The following is a 12,228-nucleotide window of genomic DNA, read 5'->3' on the forward strand; positions in this document are numbered from 1 at the left end:
AAGTTATTGCCCGCTCCGCGCCCCCTACACGCAGTCCTCCGGCTCCCGCGGGCGGGCACGCAGCCCGTCACGCCTTCTTCCTGCGGCCTCCTCCCGCCGCGGGCCGCTGCTGCCTCCGCGCCGCTCCGCCCTTCTTGCCACCGCTCCTCCTCCCGGGCCGCTGCTGCTGCCGGCGGCCCCGCTTGCCGCGCTGCGCCCGCTTCTTGCCCTTGGCGGCGGCCGCCTCGGCGTCCTCCTCGCGGAGCTGCTTGTTGACGGCGCGGGTGATGTCCAGGGCCGGCTTCTTGCTGTTCATGCCCCGCAGCAGCTCCAGCTGCCGCCCGCGCTCGGCCGCCAGGTCGCCCAGCAGCGGCTGGAAGCGCCGTTTCTTGCCGCCGTCGCGGGAGGGCGGCTCGGCCGGCTCCTTGGGCAGCCGCGGCTGGAAGCGGCCGAGCGAGGCGGTGGAGACGCGGGCCACGCGGGCGGCCAAGCCCAGCTCCTGCCGGCTCTGGTGACCCGTGGGGTGCAGCGGGGCTGCGGCGGCGGAGCGGTGGGCTCGGGCCAGGTTCCGAAGCCGGTTGAGCTCGTTGCGGGCCACCCGCTCGCGCTTATCGCGCCGCAGCTTGGCGAGCTGGTCCTCCTCCGGGTCGGCGCCCGCCGGCACCTCCGCCAGCCAGGCTCGGGCCGGGTCGCCGCCCGCCCGCCGGTACCCCCAGCGCCGCCGCCACTCCTTGGCCTGCTCGTCCCACACCAGCGAGGTCCGTTTGCGGCGCCGGATGCCCTTCAGCCGCGCGAACTGCTCCCAGCGCGTGGGGGGCCGCGGGCGCGGCGGCGGCTTCTCCCGCGGCAGGCGGAAGGCGGGCTCGGGCAGCCGCGCCAACAGCGGCCCCGCCGCCCCGTCCGCCCGCTCGGCCGGCAGCTCCCACAGCCGCGCCGCCAGCAGCTGCACGTTGTCCCGGGCCAGCGCCCGCAGCAGCGTTTCCCGCCGCGGCCCGGCCCCGCGCAGCGCCGCTGCCGGCGGAGGGTTGGGGTCCAGCGCCAGCAGGTTGCCCGGGTCGAACTCCAGCTCTAGCTCCTTCTCCACCTGCACGCTCCGCGGCCGCTGCTGCCGCTCCTGGTCCGCCGCCGCCAGCACGTCCTCCACGCGCACGGCCGCCATGCTGGCGGGACGCGTGCGGCCGCAGGAAGCGCGGCGCGACCCTTCGCCTCAGCGCGACGGAAGTGCGAGCGGCGCTCGGCCCGCCGGGAGCTGTAGGCATGAGCGCCTGCTGTGCCCGCCCCGTGTAGGCATGCCTGCTGCTCCCAAGCGCGTCCCCAGCGCCTCGCTGCGGTATTTGGTGGTTGTGGCAGACCAGTGTTTGCGAGTGCTTGCAGCAGAACCAAAATTCAAGTCGTGTATTCTGGCCATGCTCGGAGCGATGCTGGCTCTGTGGGCAAAGCTCTATGGTGAAGGAAGGAGGAGGGGAGCAGCATTTGCAGTGTGTGGCGATAGGACGAGGGGAAATGGTCATAAACTGAGGCATAGGAAGTTCTGCACAAATATGTGTAAGAAGTTCTTCACAGTGCAGTGACGGAGCAGTGGCACAGCTGCACAGAGAGGTGGTGGAGTCTCCTTTTCTGGAGACGTTTCAGACCCGCCTGGACGCCTACCTGTGCAACCTGGGCTAGGGAGCTGCTTTGGCAGGGGGTTGGGCTCGATGATCTCTAGAGGTCCCTTCCAACCCCTACAGTTCCTTGATTCTGTGATTTGGAAGGTGGGATCACCTGGCAGGTGTCTCGTGAACAATAGTGAAAAGTGAGGTGATAACTGTATGCACCCAAAGGTCAGCTGGGTCAGAGATGCCTCCATGCTATTTTTAAATAAATGAGGTATGGAAGGATCCTTTTACAGTGATGTGGCTTGCATGGCCATGACATTTTGAGCGACTCATGTGCCTTGAAAACAAGCAAATGGGGACAGCTACCTGTAGCCAAGGAAGTGATGGGAGTTTTTATACAAGATAGACATTTCTACTAAGTTTAATCGCATCTCTACATTATCTGTGGAGTGATGGAAATGACTCTAGGTATAATGGCAGGGCAGTGTTTTTGGAAAGAAAATAAAATGGTAGGCTTGTAAATAGAGATGAATATACTTATAACTCTAACTGTGATAAAGTCTCTCTCTCTTTTTTTTTTTTTTCACCCCAAACTCAGCAGTTTTGAGTATGGTTTGTGTGCTGTGGAACAGAGCTGATGGTGCAGACCGTTTCCCCATTTACCACAAGATGGCATTACACTGGAGGATATGTTCTTTCTTGGTCCTTGTTATTATTTTCACCTGGAATTACGGATAAGATTAACTATAAAGAAGTGTCTTTGAAGAGATGTATATGCACTATTAGATGAGATTCAGGCATACATCTACCCTTTTTGAACAGCTGTCTGGTCAATACCTACGTGCTGATCCTTGTCCTCTCTTAGTTTTGTTCTTGTGCTGTAAACTCTCTGAGTTCTCTTTGTTAATATTTGTACAAAATCCCAAAGCTTTTATATGAATGACTAGGAGTGAAAGGATGCAATTAGTAGTATTTCTTACACTTTCAAAGTTACCTTGCAAGTTTATGATTACTGTGTGTCACTAGAACAGCAGAAGGAGCACATACCAAGATTCATTCTGTTTCATCTGAGAGCCTGAAACTGCTAAGAAAAGAAAGAAAAAGAAGGGGGAAAAAAAAAGCCCATAATGTAGCAATTCACTTTCTGGGAATTGTTGTTTAGAATTAAATTCCAGATTTCTTAAGTATTCCAGGAATTGTAATTTGCTATATGAGTGCTTGCAAAGCAGTAAACAAGTCTGTTCACTGAGTGTCTTCAGAGTTAGAATGCAATGATAGCCTAACGGGGGCTCCCTTATGATCACTGCCAGGAAACTCAATACTTGGTATACTTGGTTTCAGACTGAATTCAAAGGTGAGGTTTTTGATGCCTTTTTTTTTTTCTTCTCCCTTTGCTTTATGTTTCATTCCTGTGTACTTAGTCTCTGTACAGCCACAATTATAATCAACAAAGGGAATCTGTTTGTTGTTGTTGTTGTTTTGTTTGCTATTTATGAATATCAAGCTTTCATTGAAGTAGGTGAGTCTTTGACATTTGTCACAAGTAAATGATATACACATTCTTAAAGCATTAAAAAACAAACAAGCAAGAAATAATTTAAATAGAGAATGTCTGAAAAAGCTCCTTGCATCTTTTCAAAGACTCAGACTTCTGATGAGCATGAGTTTAACCAAACTTTTTGTCCTGTAAGCAGTGGATAATAGACGTAACACAACTGAATAATGAGCTTCACCCTACTGTGGTTCATGTTTCCTAAACACAGTGTTGCCTCTTACTGAGGTCTGACTACCCAGCTGTTACACAGCTGTACAAGGTGGTGATAGAGCACCGTGCACTGCTGTACAGAGTGATGGACAGGACATCTCTGAGCTTGTGATCTCACAGTGTGCTTGGTGAAGTGGTAGTTTGAAGAATATCTGAATGGATTTATAAACCAAGCAGGATTTTAAAACAAGATCGTGGGTATTTTGGGAGACATCTGATTGCAGAACTGGAGATACTCACTGTAGTAATCAGAGTCACGCTTTGAGCTTATAACCATCAATTTGTAGCAGAGAATTATAAGCAGGCACACAGCTTTGCTGAAGTTAATAGATGTGTGTACTGAAAATTTTGGTATTTGAAAGGATGAAAGAGTGATATAAAAATTGAATTGCAGAAATTGCATTTGGGAAATAAATATTTTTATCTCGTGTTTGCTTCAGCTTTCCTAACAGGTTTTTTGCAGCATTTTTTTTTAAAGGGTGAACTTTTAGAAATGTCTATTCAGTTTGGTCGTCTCTTCTGGGCACCTGGTTTTAGGATCTGAACATTTCTCCAACTGTGACTGGATTTGGGAGTGATCCCTCAAAGAAATTGAGATCAGTTCCCTCTAGCTGCAGACCCTCACAGTCCATGGGTACTTCACCATACCCTTCTTACCCAACTTACTGTTTCTTCAGTTGAGAGCAATAATAATAACTCAGTGTGTGTGCGTGCGTGTGCTTAATTCCTCAGTGCTTGCTTACTTTCTGTACAGTTGATGATCAAACAGAAGTTGGCTTCTGTGGGTGAGTGCAAGGTTTCTTTGTGGTGAGAAAAAGCTTTGGGTTTTTTGTTTGTTTGTTTGTTTTTATATGTTTATTTGGTCTTTTTTACTATAGTTGTGGCCTGCACAAATAACATAAGATGGCAGAGTGTAATTTGCAAGAACGCTTTGCCAAAAGAGTAATAGAAAGGATAACACAGGATAGATGCAATGCACCAAGTGAACCACAACATCAATAGGCTGTAATGTGTCTTAACCCTGCTTTGCTTTTTTTTTTTTTTTAATAGCTTCTGTTCAGCTGGGACACAGTTTAAACCTTGTATTCCTTAGGAAGGGCTCTAATAGGCACAATTCACGTCCTACTGTTCATGATAGAATTAACATGGATTTACACTTCAAACTTTTGCCGATTACCTCTGGATGGCACTAGATGTAGTTGCAAGATGATTCAAAGAATTGTTAAACCTGCTCTAAGGATCATTATGAAGAACGCTTTTATCAGGGAAACTCAAAGTGCTGGTAATTTTGGGAAATAGTAGAAAGTGCCCTTGAAATACCCACACTGTCTCCAAATGATTACTTTCCCTTGATTTTGTTCAGTGTACTTTAAAGTGAAATTTACATGGTAGAATTTCTTACTGTAAGGGAGAAGTTAGCTCACTGAAGCTAAATTGAGAACAACAGTTTGTAGATGTAATTTGCTACCCGACATGTTTTTTATCCTGATTTCAAAATGTATGTTATTTCTTGGGATATGTAAGTGCTTTTGCAGTCCAGGCAAGAGAGCATACGAATTAAAATAATTAGGCTGAAGAAAGACACTTTCCTGTTCACTAGTCTATATAATGTGAAAAATAACTGTTGTGAAGAAGCACACTGCAAAGACCTACGCCACCACATTTTATCAGATGAGGTGCTTTACTTCAGCAGTAAAAAAAAAGATATGCTTGGTGGTTACAATTTCTTTTATTTAAGAAAGAGTTATGTTACCTGTTACAGAAAATGGGTAGTCCCTTCTCATGGTTTGTCCAACATAATGCCTTGAGCTAGGAATGGATTAAAGGACCTGCCTTATCCTAATGCCTGTACTCATGTGATTAAAAAGCTTTTGTAAATTCTCCTAACAGATAATTTAATGATGTATTAGCAGAATGATGTATTTGTGAAAGATGAGACTCAGGAGGCTGTAAATAAAGTTGTAAAATCTAAAACTGGGTAATTGGAAATACAGTTACAAGTGGATAACCAGAAGAGTCAGATTTTTTGTTCTGAAGGAAGAATGTAGATGGCTGATGAGATAGCACTCAAATCTGGATGCCTATAGGCCTTGTGGAAAGCGATCGGTAGACCATAATCTGTTTTGATCTGTTGACTTAGCTGTGATTGTGTGGTTTCATTGAACTGATTTTGGGTAAACAAAATGTAAGCTAAGCTAATCTAAGGCCTTCCCAAGTGCATGATGCCTATCTTGCTATGCATTAGGGAATCAAGCTGAAATTTGACTGTGACATTTTGTTTTTGTTTTTTTTTTCTGTGAGCTTTACAGTGACCTGATTTTTTGAGAAGTTTCCTTGTAGCATAATACAAGAAATCACAGCGTTGGTGTGACTTTCTTTTGTTAGATATATTTTAGGAGAATTCAAACAACTGAGTGGGAGCTTTATCAGACAGTGATGAGAAGAATGGCAATGTAGTAACATATTCTTTTTCTGGGGTCAGTCTTTCTTATCACCTTTCTAGAGTATGCCTACTCTTTGGCATAAGATTGTTTCTGCAAGTTCTTTTAAAAACACTGAACAGATTTCCTTCTTTTACAAGAAACCTGTCATGCACAGAAATTTGTCCTGGATTAAGTTTACACTGGCAACCAGAAGAACAAAAATGGTTCCTCTGTTCTTGTGTGGGGTGCGTGGCAGGAAATGTCTCCAATAGCTGGAGTGATGTGGAGTATGGAACAGACTTCATCCTGATACAAGAGGTGTGCTATAGTCACTAAGGCTTTTATAGCAGAGGGCCACAAGACAAATCAAATGGAAATGAGGGTTCAATACCATGTGTCCGAGATTGGAATAAATCAATGCATGCTTGCTGAGCTGGTGGCAGCTGCTTTTTAAGTCAGAAGCCACCCATTTTCCAGCAATTGCATGACAAGTGTTATTGGGCAGTATTCTTTGATAGTAAACCTCAGCCTTTTATGTGCATGTACAAATACCTCATACATGTTATTAAGTTTATGTAGATAACAGCATTCACATGAGCAAGACAGATTTAAATACTGATTTTTGCCAAAGGAAAAGGTCTGAGATCTGATCCCAAGACAAATCAGTGGAATACATTCAGGACAGTGATTCTTCAGTGACTTATAGAGAACCTCCAGCATGGGGCTAGTGGTAAGTTCAAACATCATTTTATATGCATGCCACAACTATTTCATACAGCACAACCACTTGAATCCCAGCAGTTGCAGGGTGGCATGGTGATGTATGCTGAGACACTGCTTCTCACATATATCTGCAAAGCCGTGGCTCCCAGGAAGGAGAAGACACCCCATGCCCAGTTTATAACCTTATCTTCCACATTTCCATTCATCTGTGAGGCTGATCGTGCAGGATGGGGTTTTGTTTTCAACTTGTTTTCAGACTGTTTTGTTCCTAAAGCTACCTTTGACAGCAGCGTGATGAAATATACATTGAAGATGGTGTAATCAGGTGTGGGGAGTATGCATGCAAGTCCTGCCACAAAGCAGCAGTCTGTGTGTGTGACTATGCCTCCTACAAGGTACTTTGATAATGTACCCTGTAGGTATCCAAGTAAACAATACTAAGTGCTGTGTTTCAAATCTGATGTTTCAATTACATTGGTTTCAGTCACTGCAAGGTCTTGGAAATACATATCAATGAAGAGGGAAAAAGTCTTTCTTTAGATGTTTTTACACACAGGAAAATGGTACTTTGTAATATATAATCCCAAGTATTAGGGAGGTTTTCAAACACATGTAACCACAGGTGACTCATGTAAGACAAGAATCATCTGTAAAATTATGTTAGCTTGTAGCTAGGATGTATGTTGTACTTCAGAGTACATTAGAACAATTTCTGTTAAACAAATATTTTTCATTTCAAAGGCCCTACAACCTAAGAGTGTGACTGAATGTCATTATCCAGTGATAATGGATTTGTCTGAAATAGTTCTTGCTACGAAAAAGAAGCCCTAGAGATTAAAATAGTCAATTTATTGGTTTTAGACCATAGGCAGAAGATTGTTGAAGTCATTCCAGAAGAGGAGTTGGGAGGATCTCAGGGAGATGGGGGGTTAACTGAAAGCAGGAATGACATTGGCCATCCCAAGGTAATCTCCCTACTGCTGTTGGATCAGAGCCCTCAGATCTGGGGAAGGAAATTCCCTGTCCTAATCTGCAGTCATAGCTTCCAGGTCCCTGGAGGGGGTGAGAGAGCTCAGTGCTTCCCTTGTGTCACTCCATAACCAAATCAGCAGTTCTGTGCAGTGTGTCCTTATTGTTTTAGTTTTATGCAGTGTGTTTCTGTTCATCAGCTGCTGTGCTGCAAGTATAGAATCTCAGTTTCCAATATGTTGATGTAAGCAAGAATCAGTTAATTGTCTTCAGTTACTGAGAAGGTGTTCAGGCAAGGGTAGGGCAGTTCTGTGTGTAGCAGCCATCAGGAGCAAGACAATGAAAATCTTTAATTATTTGCACATTTTCACAACAGTATTTGTTTCTGTGGCAAAATGTGCATGAATGGCTTAATCTACAGTATTGTTAACTATTGATTCAAACCTGCAGATATCTCATACAGCTTGTTTTCTGTCTTTGCTACTAGGACTACCTGGTGTTTTCAGTGCAGGAAAAGGGTTAGTTCCAAAATTTATCATGATGATTTTTTAAGATTTTTTTTTATTTTTACTTTTTATATGGAAATGGAGTGCTTGCTGGGCTGTGTTGCTGCTCCTTGTCACTTTCTTGTATTTACATTCGCATTCATATTCTCTTCCTATTCAAATGTCTCCAGGTTTGACAAAGGACTAATTCCTTTTCTTTTGAAGATGATTCTGTACCTGCCTGCTCTCCAGGCTTCTGAAAACTTGCCTCATTCCCTGAAGACCCATTCAGAGTAACTTGGAGGTGCTCCACATAATCCATCATTTGGAGCCTTGGTTTCCTGCCATCATTTTGTTCCTTTCACTAGTTCCTCCTTCTTCATTAATACAGGTTCCTCAGCTACATCTCTGTTACTTCTGCTGTGTTTTCATATTTGCTTCTGTTTTTTGAAGCTACTGTCTCTTTTTTACCCTGATCATGTTCTGTAGAATTTCTAATTATTTCTGTGAGGCTAAAATTCACTTGATTTGTGGGGCAGCGTTGCTGTAGTCTCAAGTCTATCTCTGGACTAGTTTTCCTGTGGGCAGAATGGCTGCTTTCTGTGTGTGAAGTGTGCCAGACTTTGCATTTCCAGTGTGCGTCTGCTTCTGGGTACCTGGAAGAAGTACCTACCAAATTGTGTAAGTAAGCTGGGCTTAACTTTCCTCTAATGCACTGATATAAATAGTGTGATAAGTTTGAATGGTGTGGCAAGGATGAGAAATAGTTGGAGGAAGGTTTGAGAAATAGTTGGGTTGTGAATAAAACTTATGACTCAACCCTTGTTGATGTTACCAGTCAATTAGAGGATCATGGAAAATCCCAGCTGCACATGTAGTGTGGGCAGCCTTATGTAGTGGAAAAGCAATTGCCTTTCACTTAGTTTGTGAGGCCTTCCCTGGACTTTGTATTCCACATAAATGAAAACATAGACACCAACAGTTGAAGAGAGCAGAGGGTAGAAAAGAGAAGTTAAATGGAAAAATACTTCATAAATGAGTTTTAGAGGACCAGTAGGGAAGAAAGAGATCAACATCTCTTTAAACGAGTGCTTTCAGTGATTGCAGCTTTTTCTTCACTCCAATTTACTCAAGCTGTGCAAAACAGCTCTAGATAAAGCATATTCTCATTATGTGTCCACTGATTAGAGAAGGGGAGGAAGGAAAAAAACAACAGTAGATGACTTAGGACTGGACTGAGGATATTCATGGCTCTTGGAATATGCTCTTGTTCACGTCATATGATATTATGGTGAAAGCATCTGATGCTAAACCTGTGCTTTCTAAATAATTCTAGAGTCAAAGAATTTGAACAAAAAGAGAGGTAGATTGACAATATCAAACTTCTTGTTTGCTGGAAGGTCTGGTTTTGGATTGGAGATTGGTGTTTACCATCTCACCGTATTCAGCAAGGTGGCAGATATCTGTTTGACGTAGTGGAAAAAATACACTTTGGTTGGAAAAAATACACTTTGATGTAGTGGAAAAAATTCATTACTGTCCTTTAAAAAAAAGAAAGTAATCTTGCCTTTATACCTCCATGATTGAGTTTGAGTTTTCCATGCACAACACAGTATTACACTGTTTAAAAATTACATACAGAAAGAAATTAAAAAAGCTTGTAAACCTGTCCTCCTACCCTTATTCAGCTAGGTACTCTTGTACTGCAGAATAGCCACCTGCATTTTCTTTTGTTTGAATTTCCAAGTTGAGACCTGGTCAGATAAACTATGTGTGAACTAGGCATGAGTCTTGTGAACTGAAACTTTGAGCCCTTCCCCTTAGAAATCCACTGATTTTTTTTTTATAAATAGATTTGCTGAGACGTGATCAAACAGGACATGGGCTACAATTTTGCCTTGGTTTTGTTATGATTTTGGAAAAAAAATCAATAGATTGTTGTAAACTTGCTTTTTACAAAGTACCTGGATGTACAAGTCATCTAAAACCACTTGAAATCCTTCTTTGTTCAACCTTCATTCAGGGTGGTACTATAACAAGTTCAAAAGAAACAACTTATTTATTCTGTCTATAAATGAGTAGGTTGATGTAGATTTCAGAGTTTAAAAACCAACTTTTGTCTTAAAATTCTTAGCAAACTTTTGTGGTGGCAGTATGAAAATCCCAGAATGACACAAAGATTTGAATTAGGGTAGAGAATAGCAAAATTTCACCTCTTTTGCCATAAACTGGTGGCAATGAGTGGGACTTGTGAATGTAAGGAAGGCTAATGCTAGGTGAGAGCTTGTTTAAATAAACCAAAAATAAATTGGCTGCTACCACAGCTTCATCTTTAGCTTGTCTATGTGGAAAATTTCTGGTTTCCAGAGTGGCTATTCAGGCACATGAACAGTCCTACTGATTTCAGGGACTGATTCAAGTTATGTATTTAACTGCAGCTTTTGAGCACAAAATTCTGCAGCAGCCTGTCTCACTGAACAGGAAATCTGAAGGCCCTGTATTCTCACCTGTGACCTAAAAATGAAGTTCCAACGAGATATTTGACTACAGAATATATATTTTGTTTAGTCACACATGTCTTATGACAGTTTGCCTCACAAATCAACTTTGTGTATCCATTCTCTGTGTGAATCTTAAAGAAGAAACCTGGAAGTGTGCAAATAGTTTCTGTGGTACTTTATAGCCCCTCCATGAAGCTAATAGAGCTTCTTAATGATATTTTTCTCTGCTAACAAGAGTACAACAGAGTACTTATGTAACTGCTGGCCGTGTAGATCGCTTTATAAGAACTGACAAATTAAAGGCCAAATAATATGTTAATTAGCTCTTGTTGAAATGTAAGTGCCATTGTGACCTTTTTCTGCACAGTATTAACTTTTTTTTTTTTTGCCAAGTCTAAGAGAAGTTATTTAAATGCATTATGAAAGCCAAGCAGGGCCTGATCCTGAAAACTTTTATTAACAAAAGTCTTCCCTTGCTGCAGTGCGTGTCTATAGCCCCACCTTTGGCTTGGCATTGCCTTGGGTTATGTCAGCCTTGTCAGGTATCTGCACCTACTTTGGTGCAGAGTCTGTTAGTAGGACTATTTAGAGGGGCACAGCTTTACAGCCATCAGGCCAAATAGTCGTTCTGCATTGTTTTGTTGTTGTTGTTGTTTTTTTCTGAGAGCACAGATTGAGTAAAATCAGGTACAAGGATTATAACAACTGTCTGCATTCCTGCAAGATATTCTTAGCAGGAATACAGTTATGTTACTCTGTTGGAAAGGGTATGTAAAGGGGAAAAATTTTGCAGATACTTGAGCAATTATTATAATCTTTGTAACTTATACTGCATGCCTGCTCAGATGGGGTGGGTTAGCCCTGAGCAAGGTAGCTCTTCCTGGCTATTCCCTTCAGTTCCCAGGGCGAACGTGCTGGTGTGTGCAAACTGGAAGTGTCAAAAGTTAAAAATCACACTCATGAGGTGCAATACTATACACTGGACAGTATAATATACCCCAATATGCAACTAGCTTATTAAACAAAGAATTGTAGGCTGAGAACCTCACAGCATACTAACTCTTTGCAGTCCTGACCTACATGAGGTGGCTAAGGCTTCATGACCAACAGTCATCTTTTTGACGCCACACATGTACATAGTGTCAGAAGACTATTGAGAGTGTAGAATAAGTGAGGAACAAAATAGAAATAGAACAAGTGAAGCCATCTGAGTTCTTCACTCATAAGTGAAACTGGCAGGGAATTGGGAGGAATGATTGCAAAACTTCAGGGTTTTCTAAGGTGCTGTGTAGAAATGACAGGGTGTGCGATCCCTCCCGCTGCCACCAACAGCAAGTCCTAGAGTATCGGCGGTGATCAACAACACTTTCTTGTGGAAACATAAAGTAGACCACAAACTTCTTGACAAAGACATTTAGAAATGTCAAGAATATTGCAATTGACAACAGAATGTCACTTGGAAAAAAGCACATCTTGACACCAAACCAGATGGCAGATGAGACAATTGAGCATTCTGTCACATAGCTGCATAACAAAGCCAAAACACATGAATTTGAACAGCCACCAGCTTCATTAGCGATTTAATAATTTGCCTTCTAACATACAGCCAGGTGAAAACACTTAACAGGAAACTGATCTGTTGTGAATAGTTCTGGCTGGCAGAACCTACTGAAAAACTGCTCTGCTCCTTTTTTATAAATTCAGAGCTGATATTGGAGCTGTCTTTCAAGAAGAAGGCCTAAGCTGTCGTAGTTTAAAAAGAGTTCATGAACAAAATCCTATATA

At 43.0% G+C, this 12,228-nt stretch overlaps 1 protein-coding gene across 1 annotated transcript; it reads right to left on the reverse strand.

The window, feature by feature from the left end:
• Positions 1-27: 27 nt before the first annotated feature.
• RRS1 (ribosome biogenesis regulator 1 homolog) lies at positions 28-1,186 on the reverse strand. Its single transcript, XM_065753718.1, has one exon. It carries the CDS (start codon positions 1,136-1,138, stop codon positions 68-70), a length of 1,071 nt encoding a protein of 356 aa, XP_065609790.1. The 5' UTR covers positions 1,139-1,186; the 3' UTR covers positions 28-67.
• Between the last annotated feature and the right edge of the window lie 11,042 nt (positions 1,187-12,228).

Source organism: Cyrtonyx montezumae, unplaced genomic scaffold (assembly GCF_038088225.1).
Source record: "Cyrtonyx montezumae isolate F1298 unplaced genomic scaffold, pur_monq_1.0 scaffold_8, whole genome shotgun sequence".
Classification (NCBI taxonomy): Eukaryota; Metazoa; Chordata; class Aves; order Galliformes; family Odontophoridae; genus Cyrtonyx; species Cyrtonyx montezumae.

Coding starts and splice junctions, on each gene's coding strand:
- RRS1 (XM_065753718.1), bottom strand. CDS start 1,138: ATGGCGGCCGTGCGCGTGGAGGACGTGCTGGCGGCGGCGGACCAGGAG.